This window comes from Strix aluco, chromosome 6 (assembly GCF_031877795.1).
Source record: "Strix aluco isolate bStrAlu1 chromosome 6, bStrAlu1.hap1, whole genome shotgun sequence".
Lineage (NCBI taxonomy): Eukaryota > Metazoa > Chordata > Aves > Strigiformes > Strigidae > Strix > Strix aluco.
Window position 1 is genome coordinate 22,489,965 of NC_133936.1, and position 19,263 is coordinate 22,509,227.

General features: G+C 39.2%; 1 protein-coding gene across 1 annotated transcript in view; it reads right to left on the bottom strand.

Moving 5' to 3' along the window:
• Positions 1–19,263, bottom strand: part of ABCB11 (ATP binding cassette subfamily B member 11) — a 47,002-nt gene that overhangs the window by 2,742 nt on the left and 24,997 nt on the right. Inside the window, exons 15-27 of the mRNA XM_074829967.1 lie at positions 18,934–19,104; positions 18,356–18,557; positions 17,553–17,631; positions 16,470–16,605; positions 14,766–14,927; positions 9,534–9,638; positions 9,274–9,435; positions 6,959–7,162; positions 3,540–3,781; positions 3,273–3,429; positions 2,045–2,242; positions 1,043–1,249; positions 23–169 (exon numbers count right to left, since the gene is read on the bottom strand). Of these exons, the coding sequence (XP_074686068.1) occupies positions 23–169; positions 1,043–1,249; positions 2,045–2,242; positions 3,273–3,429; positions 3,540–3,781; positions 6,959–7,162; positions 9,274–9,435; positions 9,534–9,638; positions 14,766–14,927; positions 16,470–16,605; positions 17,553–17,631; positions 18,356–18,557; positions 18,934–19,104 (2,172 nt within the window). The remainder of the gene's footprint in view (positions 1–22; positions 170–1,042; positions 1,250–2,044; positions 2,243–3,272; positions 3,430–3,539; positions 3,782–6,958; positions 7,163–9,273; positions 9,436–9,533; positions 9,639–14,765; positions 14,928–16,469; positions 16,606–17,552; positions 17,632–18,355; positions 18,558–18,933; positions 19,105–19,263) is intronic.

The following is a 19,263-nucleotide window of genomic DNA, read 5'->3' on the forward strand; positions in this document are numbered from 1 at the left end:
GTGCCTACCACGGCACATATACCTTTTCACTTTCTGTGTCTAAGGCAGATGTAGCTTCATCCAGTAATAGAATTTTAGGATCTCGTATGATGGCCCTCGCTATAGCAATGCGTTGTTTTTGCCCACGAGACAGCTGGGATCCTTGAGCACCAACATTACTTTCATACTTCTGAAAAATATACAAAAGGAAGATTTTATTCAGGTGTAAGTAAACACACCAGGACACAACTTAAAGGAAGAGCAGGAGGAGAGGAGCAATAGTGCTGACCATTGCTGCCTCCCCCTTAAAAAACCCAGCAATGCAAAAATGCTGTACGAATGATACACGCATTCAGGGAGAGGTTTCCAAGCCATGCTTTGCAGTGTGCATGGCCCAGGCAGTATGGTGATGGGCCTGCAAGAAAAATCTGATAGAAAGATGTTCGCCGATTTGTCTGAAGCAAAGACAGATCCACCCTAGATTTGGGAGAAGAGGCTAAAAGTGATTTAACAGCTTTCTGGACAAGTGGGGTTTTTGGGTGCCTAAATTGTATCCATACCTTTTATGTTCTTCTGATTTATATTTATATGATTTCAGTACATTTAAATACTTCTTAAGTGCATGTAAGCAGCCAGCTTCAAATATTTTTGTCTAAGTATCATGCCCTATTCACAAGTCATATCTCCCACAGCTGCAAACAGGATTTGTATTTCCTGACTCAGTGTAATGCTTTGACAGCTGAACTGTGCTGCTGCTTCTTTCTTGTCCATGGGTTTGAAAAAAATCTTTCCTTTTCTCCTAGTTCAGAGTTGTAACTGCTGGTTTCAGTTATATAAATATTTGCCTACTGTGTCAAAATCCAGTAGCAACTCAACACCCAAGCTCTCAGGAACATAATGAATGGTCATGACACCCTCTTTGCTCCTACTGTTACAGCTGTAAAAGTAAATAAAAGGTATACGTGTGTAGCAACTCAAACTGGGTTTGGACCAACTCCCGCTGCAATGAACACCGGGCAGCCTGTATCCGTAGTCCCACAGCCAAGGCCTTGCAGGTACTTACATCAGGCAATGACATGACAAAATCGTGCAGCTGAGCCTTCTGGGCTGCTTCTATGACTTTTTCCATCGTCGCCTCTTTGGTGTTACTGCCATATTTAATATTATCAGCAATGCTGCAGTCAAATAGCACAGGCTCCTGGGACACTATTCCAATTTTTGATCTAAGAAACTGTACATTTATTTTCTTGGTGTCGTGTCCATCTATGAACTACCAAGAAATAGGAGAAAACTTGAAACATCATTCCAAAACAACAGCCTGCAAAACCCAAATAGTTTATAGCAAAATTAAATTATTTGGCCATATTACTAAAATGCAAACACAGCTGATTGAAAGTGATTTGAAGAATCTGCTTATATTTGATTCCTTTTTGCATGATATTTATTTTCTGGATATGTCTGTGATCCAGCAAAACACTAGACCATTTGCTTAATCTTAAGTTCAAGTGAACTATTTAACTGCTTAAGGTTAGGCACATGCTTTGTTACCTTCCTGGAATAGTGATCACCACAGTTATTTTTTCCAAAGAAAGATAAATCAAACTAGATGGTTAAGGCTTTACATGAGGAAAAGATATAAAAGCTTTTAAAGCTATCAGTAATTGAGTAACTGGATGTTAAATCTAGACAAATTCAACCCGCAAAGAAGCTGCGTGTTGAAGCTATATATTTAGGGATGTTCCAGACTCTTTGTTGCTCCATTCAGACTTGATTTTTGCTACTGCTCCCACAATTTACACCACACATTATATGTTTCATACAGGAGCTGCCAAGGTGAATACCTATGGCCTACATGAGGCTTGTAGTATTCTGATCATGTCTGAATACATCTGAGATGATACTTTGAAATTGTCTGAACAGTCCATATGTGTTAGAGAAGGAGCTGAAGCCCCAAGCTGCATCTGTACATGGCACCACAGCTAGGCTGCACAGTAAGACACATTCAGAAGGGTCCTTGTAGCATTGCTGAAAATAACAGCACACAAACCACGTTTCCTTTGCTTACCACGTTTCCTTTCTCAGGGTCATAGAAACGCTCCAGAAGCTGGACACTGGTGCTCTTACCACAGCCACTACTTCCAACAAATGCCAAAGTCTGTCCAGGCTTAACAGCTACAGAGAGTCCATTCAGGACCTGAATATCAGGCCGAGAAGGGTATGTGAATTTACAGTTAAGAAATTCAATGCTTCCCTTGAAATCATCCTGGTGAAAAAAAAAAAAAAAAAAAAAGAGAAAGGTGCTACAATGAGCTTGAGCTCAAAACTGAGTTGTAAAGTACAAAGTAACTCTTCCTCAGATTCTGTTCTTGCATCTCTTATTTAAAATATGACATTTGTGCTTGTGAAATTAGCCCAGAGAGAGGGATAAAAACCATACTGGAGTATCTGTCCTACAGATGAAGCCATTAGTCATAACACTATTGCTCTGCTTATACTTCCCCATACTGCAGTGGTCAGAGGCATCAGTTGGAAACAGAATTGCCTTGGAAATGGGTAAGTTTTTTATTTTAATACAGACACTGTTTAAGTATAAATTTGGTGATAGTCCAAATACATTTGTGCAAAAATCTGGATTTGGTAAAAAAAAAAAAAAATTGAACTTCACAACGTTAAAACAATACATGAATTCAGGTCAGTTTTCCTAGAACTCTTAAAAAACTCTTTTACAAAACTCTGAAGGAAATCAGGATACTTTATTTTCATAGTTTGAAGCAAAATACTTAATGTATTTATGTCATAACAATTACTTCAAGTTTTTGTTTAATTCTGAAAAAAAAATATATGAAAAATAAACTATTTGTATTTCCTGGGTCTGACTTTTCAGTTCACCAAAAATTGAGCATTTTCATTTTGTCTCACTCAAAGATGATTCACCTCCTCATGAATACCCCCAACATTTTGATGTGAATGGAAAAAAAGCCTCCATTACAAGGTAGTGATAGGTTTATGTGTGAATGGTAGAGCAGAAAGAAAAAAGATGCTATTCTGTGAGTCACCCAAATTGGTCCTATTCCAATTTACAGGAGTTTTACACTGACAAATTCCTAATAGCCACACTTATATTACTCTTGCTGTCTTGTACAGAGCTCGCTGCTTCCAAAAGAGCAAAGACGAGTAACAATTATACAATCAGCATAACCTCCTTGTAAAGCAGTGATCCTCATTGACATAAATCCACTTCAATGCTTATATTGAGCTGAATGACATCACAAATTACTCATCTCTGCTCTTACCCATTTTTCCCCTTTTTCACTGTAAACACTGATTTTAGGAAGCCGATCAACCAGTTGAAAAAAGCGTGCAGCAGATGTTTTGGCTTTGGCATAGTTTGGGGTATAGGAAGAAGCTCTTCCCAAAGCAGTTCCACTGGTCACAATAGCAGAGATGACCCTGTGGGTAAGGGGGACACGGTCACTCTTGGGAAGCCATCGGGAAGCAGTGCTACACCAAGACCAGCGCTTCTGGAGAGGAGCCAGTTTCTGGCTCCAGCAGGGACTCACCTGAACACAAAGCTGTAATGGAGTCCTTCAGTGTCAACTAGAAACCCTCCATATCTGTAAGAGACAGCATTGGCAATGAACACTATGCTCTGGGCAAAGCCAAAACATAGTCCGTAAACATGTGCTTTTTTGACTGCAGCTCTATAGGGCATATCCAGATGCTTCTCAAAATTGTCGATAAACATTTTCTCTTTCCCTATCCCAGCTACAGTCCTGATGTTAGAGAGGGCTTCACTGGAAATCTGGAGGAGAAAAAAAAAAGGGGGGGGTAAAAGCTCATATTTTTTACTTGGAAAATAGAGTGTGCTCTTTCACAAATGCACGAGTCTTTCGTGAACACAGGTCACTAATGCCATACATAAATTGAGTCAGATATGGTACAGACTGGCCCAAATATCATCCAACTTAAAGAGAAACCTTCCTACAAGCAGTTATCTACTAACATCCTCAATAGTAATACTCTGTCTGCTCCACTAGAGCTAAGTTACTGTAAGCACGCTTAGGAAATTGGGCACACACTCTCACTTGTTACTTATTTCACATAATGTGACTAAATGGGACATCCACAAAAGCAAAACTGGTTTTAGGCACACTGTTATTTTCTTGATTGCATGCATTAATTAAAGATGTTTATTTCAATTTTTTTAGTTTTACTTATAGCAGTAGTCAGGGAAAGCGTTAGAAGTGATGCTTTCTTTCTCTTGTTTGTGTCCAAAAAGCCCGATGAGATGGAATATATAAATGGAGGTTGACACCTTGTTTCCTCTAACATCAGTTACACAATCTCCAGGATTTTTACCTATGTACATAGGCAGAGAGTAAGCAAATGCTTGCCTATGTACATAGAAAAATGCAACACAAAATTATGGGATAATCCCCATGGAAACTTCTCTGGAGCTTTAATTAATTGTTGGTTTCATATTGTGCTTTGTTGCCAGTCAAAATTCAGGTTTCTGTCCCAAAAAAATAGCACTACAATTTCATCTATAGAAGTAAGTTGACAGTTTGTTTGATCCTAATTTCACCCTACTTATCCCAAGTGATTTTATTAAGAAATTGGTTTAAAATGCTGTAGTTTGCCTGGAATTTGATAGAAGCTTCGTAGTGTGACATTTTGCCCTGGGAAGGAATAATCCAGCATATGTTTTATGGATGTTTTCAGCATGTAGGAAGAGATATGAATATAAATCATTAAAAATATTCCATCAAATTTCAGGTTTTTTCTTGGCCTAAATTAAGAGTTAAATCTCTTGCATCATCATACAATGTGAAGGAGCAGATGAGTCAGTACTGTGAGTTGGATTGTTCAGACTGTGCTTTTCCCTGTTTAGCATGGCTGATGAGCAATCACTGTGGAAGAACTCAGAGTGTTTAGCATTTGGATGCAGTGCTGGCAAATAAATTAGAAAATAACACCAGACATAATCAGTCATTGCCAAAACTGCTGAAGCATTGAGTGACCTTTTCATCCCAACCTCTGGGTAATGACAGAATGCTGTTGAATAAAAGCTGATGCTTTGACTCATTGGTCACGTTTCCTTGTCAAGACAGTATTTTGATTTATTACTTTTTGTAAATAATTAAACCATTCTGAATGTGGGCAATTGATCAGGTCTTAATTCTTCCTTGGCTTTTTGGAATTGAAGATTGCTCCTAACAGCATTCAACAGTGGCCTGTAAATGTATTCATTTGGTTAGTGGTACCAAAGTCAAGTGATACTAGTTCACATAATACCTTTTGTGCCTTTAAAAAAATAATAATTCCAGAAGTCTTCATGTGTAGGTAGTCAACATGTTTTAAGTTCTATGCCCCCAGTCACGACACACTTCTTTAAATCACACACAGAAATGGGAATTGGAAACTGAAGATTTGCTTCTTTGGGAGAAGTGGAAAAGGGGGGTGGCAGGCTGAGCTAGCTGCAGCAGTCAATGGGAAAGAAACAGCCAGTAGATGCAGAGCTGAGCAGGGCAAAGGGCTCCAGTCCCTGTGTTTGCTGCATAGATTGAGGTCAAGAGGAGGCTGAAGATGGTTGAGAGCTCAGATGGGTAGAGGGAAGGTTCAGATGAGGCAGGGTGGAAGGTGGGACAGGTTAAGATGTTTGGTGGGCAGGACTTTAATCTAGGAAAGAGGAGGATTAGGAGGAGTGGGAACTCTGCAAGAGTCGGTTTAGGATGGGCTAAAGTAGCTCTGCAGAAGGAAAATCTGAGGCTTTGAAAGGGCCTGCAAAGCTGACTTTTACTGATGCTAGGAATATGGCAGCCTAAAATGGGGGAGAAGGCTTGGCATTACTCTGACCGGGGTAACCTGAGGTAGTCTTCTTCATGTTGCCTGCCTTCTAAATCCCTGGTGTTTCTGAGGCAGTTCAGTTTCTGCACAGTTAAAAAGTATCAGGTTCTGGGTCATGTGCCAGATCTTGGTGACCCAGGACTAAAGTCAAAGGAGTTTGAGTATTTTGAAGGCAGCAAACCTGCATCGGAGTGAACTCACGGGAAAGTGGCATTCCTTTCTTCTATGTCCCTGTCTTCTCCTTGTTTGGTATATGGACTGAAGTCTGCTCAGCCAGTGCAAACTACATAAACCTATTCTCAGCTTTCAAGGTGAGGCAGTTCACAGGGTCTTGCCGCCAATGGAGCATGGGATGCTGCTAACTGTGATACTGGAGCTAGAGTAACAAGGAGGAGGTCTTAAGCCAGGGGTCACTGAACACTGGACACATTCTTTCCAAGGAAAGGAATTTCCTTCCTCGTGTCCCATGCTGGCTGGTTTTCACAATGGAGCAAAATTTAAAGTATTATGAGAAAGTGCTATCTCTCCTGTTACAAATTATCAGAAAAAGGGTTAATGCTTATCTGAATTTAAAATATATATATATATACACACTATCTGAGAAATGAGAATTGATAGAATTTTGACCCTTAAACTACATACATAAAAGTAAAGTGGTGCCTGTGACCTAGCAGCACACATTGATGGAGAAGATGGTAAGCTCGTAGGGGCCACCGAAGGAACAAGTCTGCTCCCTCTAAAACCAATATACTATCTGTGGTTCAGTGCTGAATTCTCAGATGTGAGGATTTCTAGGTGTACAAGTATCACTGCTTTCTGAGGACAGCATAATCACTGGCCATCAACAAATCGGTATTTAAATAAAACCCAACAAAGGTGAAACAGACTGCTGAGAGATCTGTGTCTACCAATTAGTTCAAATAACTTTTGAAAACTCAGTTACATTCCATGCAGCAAGAGCTTTTGTAGTTAGGAATTTCCCAATGCTGTTTCCAATGGTTTGACAAGCTGAAATATTTCAACTTATTTGCAAAACATTGTTAGTTTTGCATTTGAATTCCTGATGGTCCCAATGCCTGATTTTTCAACTACCCGTGACTGCAAATATAAATTAGTTTTTAAATAACGTTACCCGTCCAGTAGCTTCCAGCGCTTTCTTGTCCTGAGAGGCAAATCCTGTCAGCATTTTAGCCTGCACAGCTCCAGATAAGGTCAAAAATGGCAAGAAACACAGTATAACTAAGCTCAGTTTCCAGCTGAAGTAGAAAGCAATGATCATGGCCACCCCAATGTTGGTAAAGGAATTGACAATCATTCCTATCTGTGATCCAGTTGCCTTCAAAGAAAAGAAACAGAGATGATTGACTCGTACTTCAATAGTAACTTCAATAATCTTTAAAAAGATTTTCCTATAAAACTTTAGAAAGCTCTAAATCATATTAAAATATCATAAGGCACCAAAGGCTGCTGACTGAACTGCATTTTAGCCAGTTTTAATATACTGTTTGCAATTAATTGTATCAAGGACTGCAAATGTCAAATATTCCTTTCACTCACAAAATTTTTAATTGAGAACCCAGAAAATTGTTTCTAATGATTGTGAGAAAGATAATCTATTGAAATTAGTTCCTTTGTTTCCCTGGGGAATCACTCATCTGAACACTCTGTTTAGACCCTACATTTATCCATCTAGATTTAAATAATAAACAGAACACTTTTGCAACTTAACTATTAACAACAAAGTCTCAGCTGTGCTAAAATCAGTAAGAAACATCACTGAGAAGGGATGAATTAAAGTTGCATTTCTGCCTGTCTCTTTAAGGAAAAATTTTAAATACGCCTTTGACATCACCTTTATGGAATGCATTCATCTTCTCCTTATGCACTTCAAGAACACTATTCTTTGTAATAAACTTGATTTATTTACTCAAAAGTTATTTTCTTTCCTAGCAGTAAACAGTAGCCCTAGATAGGAACTAGGTTGCTATATATTAGAAAAAAAATATACATTTGATATCCTTGATCATTTTCAGTTGAATTCATTTGGAGGATGTGAACTTGCAGCACAAAATGCTCATCATCTACTCCTCCTCTGACCTGCAGCAATAGGGCAAGGTGCCTCAGGCTGACCACAGTAGAAGGTACACCTCCCAGCTCCGCACAGGCTACCAAAAGGAGCAGCCATAGGGCTGCTCGTACCTGGATCCTGCAGTTCTAACACCCCACACACACTCCAAGAGTCCACTTCTTACTCCTGGTGCAGGTGTAGACATTTTCAGACCTTCTCACCTTCAGCTTGCTCTGCAATAGCAGCAGCTGGCTAAGCTCTGTGTCAGGCAATGAAAGGTGGAGGACACTGCTGCTCAAGTAGCTCTGTTTTTTCACCCCAGAGCTGTGGGTTGAATGGCTGTGCACAGCTGCTCTACTGCTGCTTAGAACAAAATGTCCCTTAGGAGGCTATTAAATGGTTCAGTCAGCGTTTTGCAAGTTTGTTTATTTTAATTAAAATGTTTCCCTGTAAGTGCCTGTAAGGGATGAAGAGGTTTGCAGGTGGTTTCTCTGATTCTGTAGAAGCTGCTGCTGACAGGGGTTTCGGGAACCTCTTCTCTCATTTGTCTTTTAAATTCTTTAAACCTCCATTAATAGTTTTTAAAAACTAACCTACCATCTTCAGTCAAGCTGAATTAGGACAATTTTTGTAACAAAGAAATTTGTATGTTTCCGTCTTTGTTTCTAGAAAATTGCTTGCATTGGAGCCAAGTAAAATGGCATCTGACTCACTTCTACCAAAGCATTAATTCAGATAGGTAACATTTATAGCTCAGCATGATTTAACCTTCACCCACCAGGGAACACAGTGCATGGAGTTAGTGGTTCATTCTCCCAAACAAGAAGTCACGCTGAAACTGACTTCATGACTCCCCGGCTGGAGCACCAGCCAGTACTGTAAACTGTTTTTTGAAGTGGACTGTCAGATTAAATCAAAACTGTCACAACAAGCCCAATACCGTGCTAAAAACTTGAAAACATGATTAATGATGAATGTCACTAAAATACTAGTCTGACATGGTTTTAAAATAAACACTGAAGCATTGTGGCAAAAACCTAATTCATCTCCAGAAAAAAGAAATTAAAACTTTTGCACTGGATGCTCCTTCCCATTCCATTGATGGTTGGTATTTTATTGATTTTTGTGTTCTTGTTCTGGTAATACAAGCAGGAATAATGGGCAGTAAATTGTGACCCTGTTTGTGCTTTTAGATAAATACAGCAATAATAGTTCCACGTTGACAGTCTATGATGAACAGAAATAGTTTAATTGACTGACCAAGGACTGATCTACACTGACCTTGCTGGTTGCATGCTAGCTGATTTCTGTGACAATGTGCCAAAATAGGCCTTCAATCAGTGCTTATAGTAAACAATTCTTAAGCTACCAGGTCTTACCCCCTGGACCTGTGAGGCATCTGTTGCAAGTCTCGTAGTCAAAGCACCAGGGCTGTTCTTCCGGTCATCAAACCAACCAATGTCTTGTCCTAGCATAGCCTGGAAACCAATTTTCCTTAACCGTCTTGTAAGCAGCTCTCCAGACTTGGCAAAGGTGTATCCCTGGGGTGCATAAGAATAAATATAAATATTGTACAGAAAGAGATACCCACAGAATAAAGGATCAGAAAGAAAATTTACCCATATTGGACTGCTATTACCTGTAGAAACTGTGTCAAAAATGAAAGAATTCCAACAAAGACAAAGAGCAGGCAGACACCATTGATCTGGATTCTTTGTTCTTTTTCATCAAGAATGGAGAAGGTCTTTGGAAAAGAAAAAAAAAAAAAAAAGGTAACATCATATTAGAAGTGTCAGTTTTGCTGTGTGTGAAGTTTGTTCATGACTCCCTATTGCCAAGTGCAGAAGTCCATGCTAGAACACAGAGCTCTCCCTCACCCCTTGCAAAGGCCTGATTCTGTCTTTTTCCTAAGGTGAGCCTGGGTACAACACAATGCTTTTTACTTCTGTTAAACAACAAGTTTGTTATACTCAGTGTCTGCACATACTGCTATTACTTGTTGCCCATCCCTAGTTATAATTAATCAACCATCCCCCCACTCTAAATAAGATCCAGTGTGATAACCAGAGAATAACAATGAAATAAATAGCACAGTGACAAAGCAACAGTACAGCAGCTCCCTCACTTCCTCTCTAATCTAAGCCAATTGCAACTTTATTGGGCCATACAAAATGAAGTCTATGTAAATAATTATAACCTAGCATGACTTTCCTTGCACAACACTAATGGACGCTATAATTGCTATAGGTAGGCTTCAAGACGAACCTACTGTCTTTTACTGAAGGAGTGTGGGTACGAGCTATTCGCTTACTGCTGGTACTCGAGAAAAAGCGTTAGTGCTTAAAGTACAGCCCCTTCACCCCATTCTGCTCTAGTCTCCATGGTATTTTCCTTTTATCTCTTGTTCTTAATATCTGGTCTTTTTCAACATCTGCCAGCATTACTGGCTGCTGCTGAAGTAGTGATCCAAATCTAAGTAGCCATCCTTTAGCAATTCCTTTCAGTCAGAACGGTTGATATGCAGGTCAGTTAACCTGCCTGAAGTTGTTAAACTACTTCTGCTACTTGCAGGTATAAGCCACAGCTCATGTTTGCACTTCTCCACTAACCTTAAATAAATTCTAATTGGATTTCACACGTAAAAATTACTATAAATTGACTAATGTCTCCATCTGTTATCTGTAAGGTATAATTAAAAATAAATTGTGCATTCGACTTTTACTTATATTGAAACCAGCTTAAATTCTTCTTGGTAAGTAACAGTAGAAAGAGAAGAAGGAATTTTCATTACAGCTACAAAATACAAAAATTCCACAAAAATCAAAAGTACTAGTCCTAAAAACTCATCCTAAGTTATTTACAGTTCAAAATGAGCTATGCATCAAAGTAACAGAGAGGAATTACAGCACGAATTTAAGAAAAAGAAATAGCTGTTCTCTAGTGGGAATTCCACTTCAAGTACTTTAACTTTCAACATCAGTACCTTGGCAACAAAATAAATCCTGCAAAATCCAAAATGATAGTATCAAAAAGGCACTTAGTGTTTCAAGAAAAGAGCTGTTCCAATGCCATGCTGTCTTATCAGTAGCAAGGCATGTTACATTCTCAGATTAATCTCTGGTTTTTTAAAAAAATCACCAGGTAAGGTTTAAGCTGTCATAATAAGAACAAAACATATAATGGTCTGCTGCTGTTCCTATCCCCTTAATGAAATCCACTGTACATTCATGTCTGATCCTGTATTGAACAGGCTGTAAGTAGATTTCATCTATCTTTGTAACTTATGCATCTAGAAAAGATACTGCTGGTTTTTGTTTGTTTGTTTTTTCTGTGGGAAATATTCTAGTTAAACACTTGGACCGAATGAGATACAAGGTGAACTCTGATCATGCATAAACTGTGTGCTATGGGGTGTCTAGATTTTAGAATTGCTGTGATGGTGTTTTCTGTCTCATCATGGTGTGCAATATCTAGACATGAATGGGAAAATGCAATTCATAGCAGTGGTCATGCATAGCCAGCCTAAAACATAACCAGGGGAATAACTAACTACTCAGCATTGTGAACATTTGTTAACATGAATGTCATGCTAATTACAGTGCTCTGGTACATTTTCATATGAAAAAAAAATCAGCAAAATCTCTGTTGAAATTAATAGGAAGTCTAACGAGTAAAACTAATAAAACAGTATGATAAACACAGTATGTGATGGATCATAATAAATATGTAGTTGTGAACTGGAATGAAAAACACTACTCTCCAGAGATGCTGATGGCTTTTTCACAAGTGATTTGTGTGCTGGCTCTTGCACAGTCATCCAGAAACACTCAGATGGACCCATACATGGGTTGAACTAAACATTTTTTCTTTTCACACTTTGAAATTTTTCTCTCTAATTGAATAAATAAATATCAAATATAAGACTGAGCATTGAAAAGAGAGATAAACTCTTGCCCTAGGACCCTACAGTGAGTCCCAGTAAGTATTTATGCTTGTTATAAATAAACTTTTGTTCATTGCTTCTGTATGGCTAGATGGTAGGCAAGATTAAGTAGGAGTCTTCATTTCAAGAAAGCCAAAGGCAACACAGTTCCTGATTTCAGGGAGGCTGGATCCATATCCATGTTTATGAATGAAAAGGGAGAGTGATATGAGCCTTTGCTTTAATATTCTATCCATATAACCCACATTCAAACCAGTTCCCCTGCTTTCACTTAAGCAAGAAAATGTGAAACGCCTTCCCAGTTCCTGTGGCCAGGCTCTCCATTGCGTCTAGATAAAGGCTGAGAGAACTGCGAAGTCTGCAAGACACCCTGAGGGTTTCTGGTGAAGTCCGTTATTGGTCAGTCTGGGATTCCTATTGCAAGCTCTAAATTCAAGGAAGCATTCCAGCTCAAGAAAAGCAATGGGCTGAAGTATGTGTTTACACTCTTCCTAAACTGAGCGCAAGAGCACGTTACAGTACTACAGAAGGAAATGTGGATAGCATTCATTGGGAAGAGATCTCCATATTGCAAACAGAGGATTTTTTTTTCCCCTTGCAAATCTGTACTGTAAAGTTCAATGATCCCATTCTGCAGCTAGCCCAACATGCTCAGCTATAATTTTGACCTATGTTCTTGATTTTAAAAAATAACACTGATTACAGTAACATGTAGCATGGACAATAGCATCAGGTCTATAAAAGGAAAGAGTTGTGGCTGAGGTGTCCATGTGATTATACAAGTTTCAGCAGTTTTAGAGTTGACTGTCTTTTATCTGGGGCCATGGGCTACATGCCCAATAGCAGTTGGAGCACACCTTCCAGTTGAGTTTCACTGGGAAGGATCCATTCCCCTACTCTGAGACAGTTCCACAGTGGGAACCAAAGCATACTAAACTACTATGAAATTAGTTCCAAAGTTACACTTCTGATATGAACTGATCAGAAGACATATCCAGTTCTTCATTCTTATCCAGTTCTTCATTCACTTTTGGGGATTAATTTCTGAGAACCTTCAAGGCATATGTTGCTAAATTTATCCTTTCATAGCTGTGGGGATTTTTTCCCCTCACTTCCCCAGCATATTGGTCCCAGAGTACAAGCCCACGTGTCTGTCACAACATCATTGCAGATATTCAGACAGCTTGGAAAGCAGATGCATATTCCATCTGCCTGGCTGTCTTAAATTTATGAATAATGAAACACAGATGTTGGACTTTGCTCATGTTCGTTACGGCTTGTTTTTTTCTTGCAGTGTCTCTCCTTTGATGAACTGAAACCTTCAAGAGAAGGAATTCATCCTTGCCAATGAAGACATTTAACAACTTGCAGGATGATGTCAGCCCCAAATCTCCCATTGTCTAGAAAACCTCTCTCAAAAGGAATCACAGGTGAGATTCACTGCAGAATGCACATAGCAGTGCCTCACCTGCTGGCTAGTGAAAGCCACAGTCCTTGGCATGAGGTCTAGACACAAAAGTCTTTGGAGGTGGCACACCTATGGCTAAAAGGCCAAGCACATTGGCCAGAAGCCACTAAGTGGATCAACAGGGACTGGAATGTCTTTTGCTCTGCCCCTCCCTGGATCTTAGCTAGCAAACATCAAGCTGCAAGTAAATGTGATTCAAAGTCCTGAGTAACTTCCCAGGGAGAAATGCCTAAGCCAAAACAACTCCCCCCAAAAAACCCAGCAAAAGGTCAATCTTTCTTTTGGTAGATTGCTGGCACTGCTATTAGAAGCATTTTCTCAACATTTTCTAATCAGTAGCTCAGATGCTGGGGCATTCACTCTTTCCTGCCTAAAAGGTTTCCAGCCTCCAGTTCCTAGAAGAGTGTCTGCCCTTTAGGTAATATATTCTTTGCACACATAGACCTACAAGTACCTACCATGACCTAAACAAGTAAGTAGGAATCACAACACAAGTTTTATCCTATTTCAGGTGGGTATCCAAATGACAAAACAATAGTGGCATTACCATTTTCTTCCCAGTGACTGTGTCATTACTTTAACCAACAAGAAACAGCATCAACAGAGGGGTTTTCTCTATCTTAATTCTTGAAAATTTAGGACACTTTCCTAGTCATTAGTTAGAGCCGCACTGAATTTCTTCAGGCAGCCCTCCAGTTTCCCACTAATTTGGAAAATGTTTCCCCAAAAAGCTGTTTTGCAAAAGGGGAAGCATCCTCTTTCTATTACAGCAAGTTTTTGAAGGAAAAGACAGTCATGGTTGAACTCTTGAAAAGTTTCAAGTGAGGCTGTGGATTTTGATGGTAATACATCCTTTAGTGAATGCCAAGGTTTAAAGCAAATTCCTATCTCCTGCTTGTCTTCCAAACTTGTTGATGCAAGTCTGCTTTTTGCTGACAGCTATGAACCCTGTTACAATTATCTACCTCTCCCTGGGCATTCTGCAGGGAGCAGGCAGCAAAGAGCTGCCTGAAATATATGAACAAGAAAGTAAAGTAGTTTTTGGATCTGATCCAAAGCTTTCTCAAAGGCTTGGCCAAGTCTGTAGAATAAAATTCTGCAGGGAAGGACCTCTGCATGTCTCTCTCTCCACTGTACCTGCACGTGAGGTACATCTTGTTTCATCTAAAATAAAATGTATGCAAGTGTGGAAACCCAACAGTTCCTGGAAAGTGAACAAGAGAGATAATGAAGAACACATGACAAATGTTAATGAGCCTACCCTTCAAAGAGCTCAAATGATAGTGTGATGACAGTGATATAAATATCTCCACTGAATAATTGTTTATAGGCAAGAAGGCTAACCCCATTTACCTGATGAGATCTAAAAATTTGCCTAAAACATGTCAAGTTCTGCATCGTACATTCACTCCCCTCTGCTTCAGAGCTAAAATACACTTTAAAATGTTAGCATAACATACCCCGAGAATCTGACTGAATAACAAAGCATAGAGTGGACTGACTGCTCCATTCACAGCTGCTGCCAGAGATCCAAGCACCATGTATGGCCATTCAGAAGCATTGTATTTCAAAATTCTGGTAAATGGCACAGGCTTGACATCTTCCTCCACAGCAACAGATTCCTAAAAAACAGGTTGGATTTATGAAGCAAATGCATTCCCCCAGGGATGTTCTCCTTTGACAGTGAGATAAATGGTTAGCCTACTCTGTTAAGTGGCCATCTAGTGCCCAAACAGCTGCTCTAGCTTTGTACAGGAAGGGACAGTGATGGGTCTTGACTGTTGTCTGGAGCTCCTTTGTGGGGCTAGGGAGTCATGAGTGGGTTTCATAGATGACTACCTTTACTGTCCCTGGAGAAAAAGAGAAAGATTCATGCTTTGTGCAGCTCTACTGATTCCAACTTAAGAGGTTAATTACGACCAGTTCACGATTTTCTGCCACTGAAACTCAGGCTGTTCCCTTTTTGCTGCCTCCAGATGAGGTGTGATGTAATACTCGGTGCCAAAACTTAAACTTCTCCCTCACAAGTGGCTTTTTGTGTCACTCCTGGAATCTTCTTAAATATTATTTTAAAGTATTGTGGATGAACACACTGATCAGACACTGCATCAAATTAACAGGTATGCCATATAATTAAAACAAGGGAGATTTTGGAGTGATAGCTGGATTCAGGCTTTATACATGATAATTATGCCTCCCTTCTGTGAAACATCCCCAGACTATATGCTGAATTCCCATAATGATTCCCAGTAAGAGCAGAATATTTATCATCAAATTATAACTTACCCTGCAGTTTGATTTGTGCACAATTTTTGTAACACTCAGTGTGCTGAGCCCTGCTCATGTCCCTCAGTTCATATGGTTGGAAATTCCCAGACAAAACAGACTTTGGGAAGACCTATCTGCTGGAAATGTGCAAGGATGAATGGGTGGAAACATCTTGCATTTTCTCTTCCTTCTGACCCAGTGCCAGAGTGACAGCACTGAAGTCCTCTCTTTATCCACAGAATAGGCTTAGCAATAACAAGAACAGTGACTTCTAACTGCTGCTTTCTGCACTGAACAACCGTAGGCATGCAAATTGGTGCAAGGATCTTCATAAGCACTTTGGAAACCCACTGTGTATATTCCTACATATTCAGCATAATTTTAAGACCTGCTGTCTTTATTTTCTATGCTAGTTGATTTCACAAAGACACTGTCAGTGAAAGGATTTTGGGTTGGGTTGCAGTGAGGGTCTCTTTACTCAAGTCTCCAGATGATTTTGAGATGAAAGTAAATTTACTCTTTATTGAACAAGAGGCAGTGTCATTTGCATCATTGAGTGACTATTACATTTCAAAAACTGAGCATTTTGCTTTTTTTCAGTTAATTCAGCTTTTAGGAATATGTCTTTTTCAATTTAATCTACAACATATATCAACAGGTCATGCTCTGCTATTTTATATGGACCAATAAGCATAAGAGCCATCAAAATGCAGCCTAGGCTTTACACAGAGGGTAAGAACTGAAGCTGTGGTTTTGTTTAAGTAAAGAGAAAGATCAATCCAAGAAGACATATCTGCCAACAACCCCTATAACAGAGGCACATATCTACAGGCTATCATTACCGAGTAATATAACCTGTTCGGTTGAAAATTTAGTAACAAACTATTGGACTGGACCTTTTTTACTTGTCCATCATCTTCTTCATAAGAAGGCATAAGATACATAGACTCTGCATGATCTCTTGTGATGGATAATGGAGGGTCAGGGACCACATTAGAGAGCTGAGATCTGGAGCGCTGCCGAAGTGAAGCTCTGTAAAGAGGACAGAAATAGTCTGTTCTTCCCAGCTCAGTAACACAATACTTGCAAAGCAGGTGTAGTTTTCATACCAACTAAATCAGGATTCACAGAAGCAAATAATAGGAATCCCACAAACTTTTTCTTTCTTTTTCTATGTTCTCTTAATTTCTTGAGAAGGAAATATCCCACTACAGGGACAAATAATTTTCAGAATCATATTCCAGCCCCACCACTCAGACATTGTCTTATATGTACCCTGCACTGTGTATTTGTTAAGTAAAATTGTGGTGTATCCTACCACATTTGCACATGCTATTAAGACATCAAGTCAATCCATCGTTATCACCATAAAGTAATTCAGTCCAGCAAAAATAGGATGCTGAAACAATCCACCTCTATCCCTGACAAAACATAACCCTGTAATGTAGGAGACGTATTAATTTGCATATGTCTGACATGGGTTTACCTGAAAGAAATAATAAGTGCCTAGCTACAAGACAATCTGGCTTGTAAAATGTTTTAACTTTCACCAAGTAAAAGCCATAATAAAAATGTCCTTGTACATTGCATTGATTTCTCAAGTAATTGCACAGCAAGTCATTTTTCAAGTGACTGGACTGAAAGTGCATTAGGTAATGCAAATGTATGTCTGTATGGTAGCATTAAAAATGGAACATTAACACAGTAGACCAGAATGGGAGAGAAGATACTATGGATAGAAAGGGGAGTAATATTAAGAGTCATGCTATTTATCCATGGGCCTTCAATCAGTAATGTATTACCCAAGCTACTTCTTTCCAAGTAAACTCTGTCTTAGCAAAGTCCTTGCAGCCCTTCCACCCCCTTTTATGCAACACACAAAGAAGTGATTCATTAGCACTATTGGGAATTTGGAATAGTGGGACAAAGTATAGCATTCTGGAAACATATTGAGATTTACAATCGTTTTTAAGACTCACCGCAAACTGGCCTGATAGCTTCCTCTGCTGAATGACTGGACTTTCTCAAGACTTGGCTCAACAACGTTATTTTCTGCTGCTGTAAAATACAGTGCATAGAGCTCTTTAGTTTCTGCGATAATTGAATACAACCCAAGTCCACTGTGGATCTGCAAAAAAGTGCAGTGTCTCTAAGTCATAACTGGAATACTTTGTAGAAGGCAAGGAATGTAATACAACCTTGCTTCTCAACCTGCATGTACCACAAGTTTTATATTTGTATTTGACATGATGAAGTTAACTGAATATTAACCCAAGGACCATCTCACTTGGGATGTCACTGCTAAAGGCTGTTTCCCTATTTTAGCACTGTAATTGTTCTCTTAAGATAATCATATCCAAGGTATGATGCTTCACAAAAATACAACAGATCATTCTATTAGACCTCCAATTCCAGAAGCTTTGATTCAAATTTGCCTCTAGTAAAATAAATAGGGTGGTTTCAGCATACTCTGTAATTTGCTTGCATTTCAAGTGCAGCAGAACTGGACTGTCAGCACTAAATGGAGTTACAAAATTATGGGTATTGCAGGTCAGGGTTAATGTTTCAGGGCAGATCTATATTAGGAAGGTCACTCAGTGCATATGCAGTAAAAACACTTTGGTCAGGGCAATCAATATATTACTTCTATGAATGCTAAAATTTAGCCATAAAGGCGGAAGAAAAAATAAAGAAGCAACTAGCCCTCATTAAAAAAAAAAAAAATCTGCATTCTGTGGAATTTTACATCATTTTATAAAACAAAACAAAACAAAACGCTTACTTTCTGTTTCTTCTCTATTGAGTGCTGTGTCTCCTTTGCTTTGCAAGGTCACCAACATGAAATAAACCCCTTTCCTCTTCAAGAGTTCCTCGTGAGTTCCTCTCTCCACAGCCCTTCCATGCTCAAACCCAATGATGACGTCGGCAGCTTTGATGGCTGACAGGCGGTGAGCTATTGAGATTGCTGTGCGGCCAAGGCGAGCCTGACAGGGAACAACAACAGCCCCATTCCCAGGACAGCAAACAAAAATGCTTGGAACCAGCGCTATGTAATCTAAAGTTTGGTCAAATCAGCAGGAGTCTTTCTACTGGTTTCAGCTGACTTTGACTTGAACTCCATCCATAGCCCATAGGTGAGCATCTGTTTCTGAGCAAAGGGAGCCATAGATTTCTGTTAATGTCCCAATGTAAGAAAAAATTATTTTCTGTCAATAATACTAAGGTTCTACTTGTGCATGTAAAACAGATATTAAGAAAAGCTTCTCACTGCTTTGTTGCAATTCAGCAGCACTCTCTGCAGAGTGCATTAAAAATAATTTCTGCCCTTTTAAGTCTGATTTATGCTATGCTATAGCAAACCTTATGAAGTGCTTCTTGGACAGTAGCTTCACTTTCATTATCAAGTGCTGATGTAGCCATATCTAGTAGCAGGATTTTTGGGTTTCGCACAAGAGCTCGAGCAATAGCTATCCTCTGTTTTTGACCTCCACTCATCTGGCTTCCACCCTCTCCAACATGAGTGTCAAATTGCTGTGTGAAGGGAAAAAAATGAAAATGAAACAGATAACAAAAAGGCCTGTTAAGTTTCTTGTGAAGACAATGGTAAAATGTAAAAAGGTAAAAATATTTGTCCTGAGAGTAGACTTAAAAATTTATTGTCTTTGAAAGACCAAAACATTGTTAGTGCAT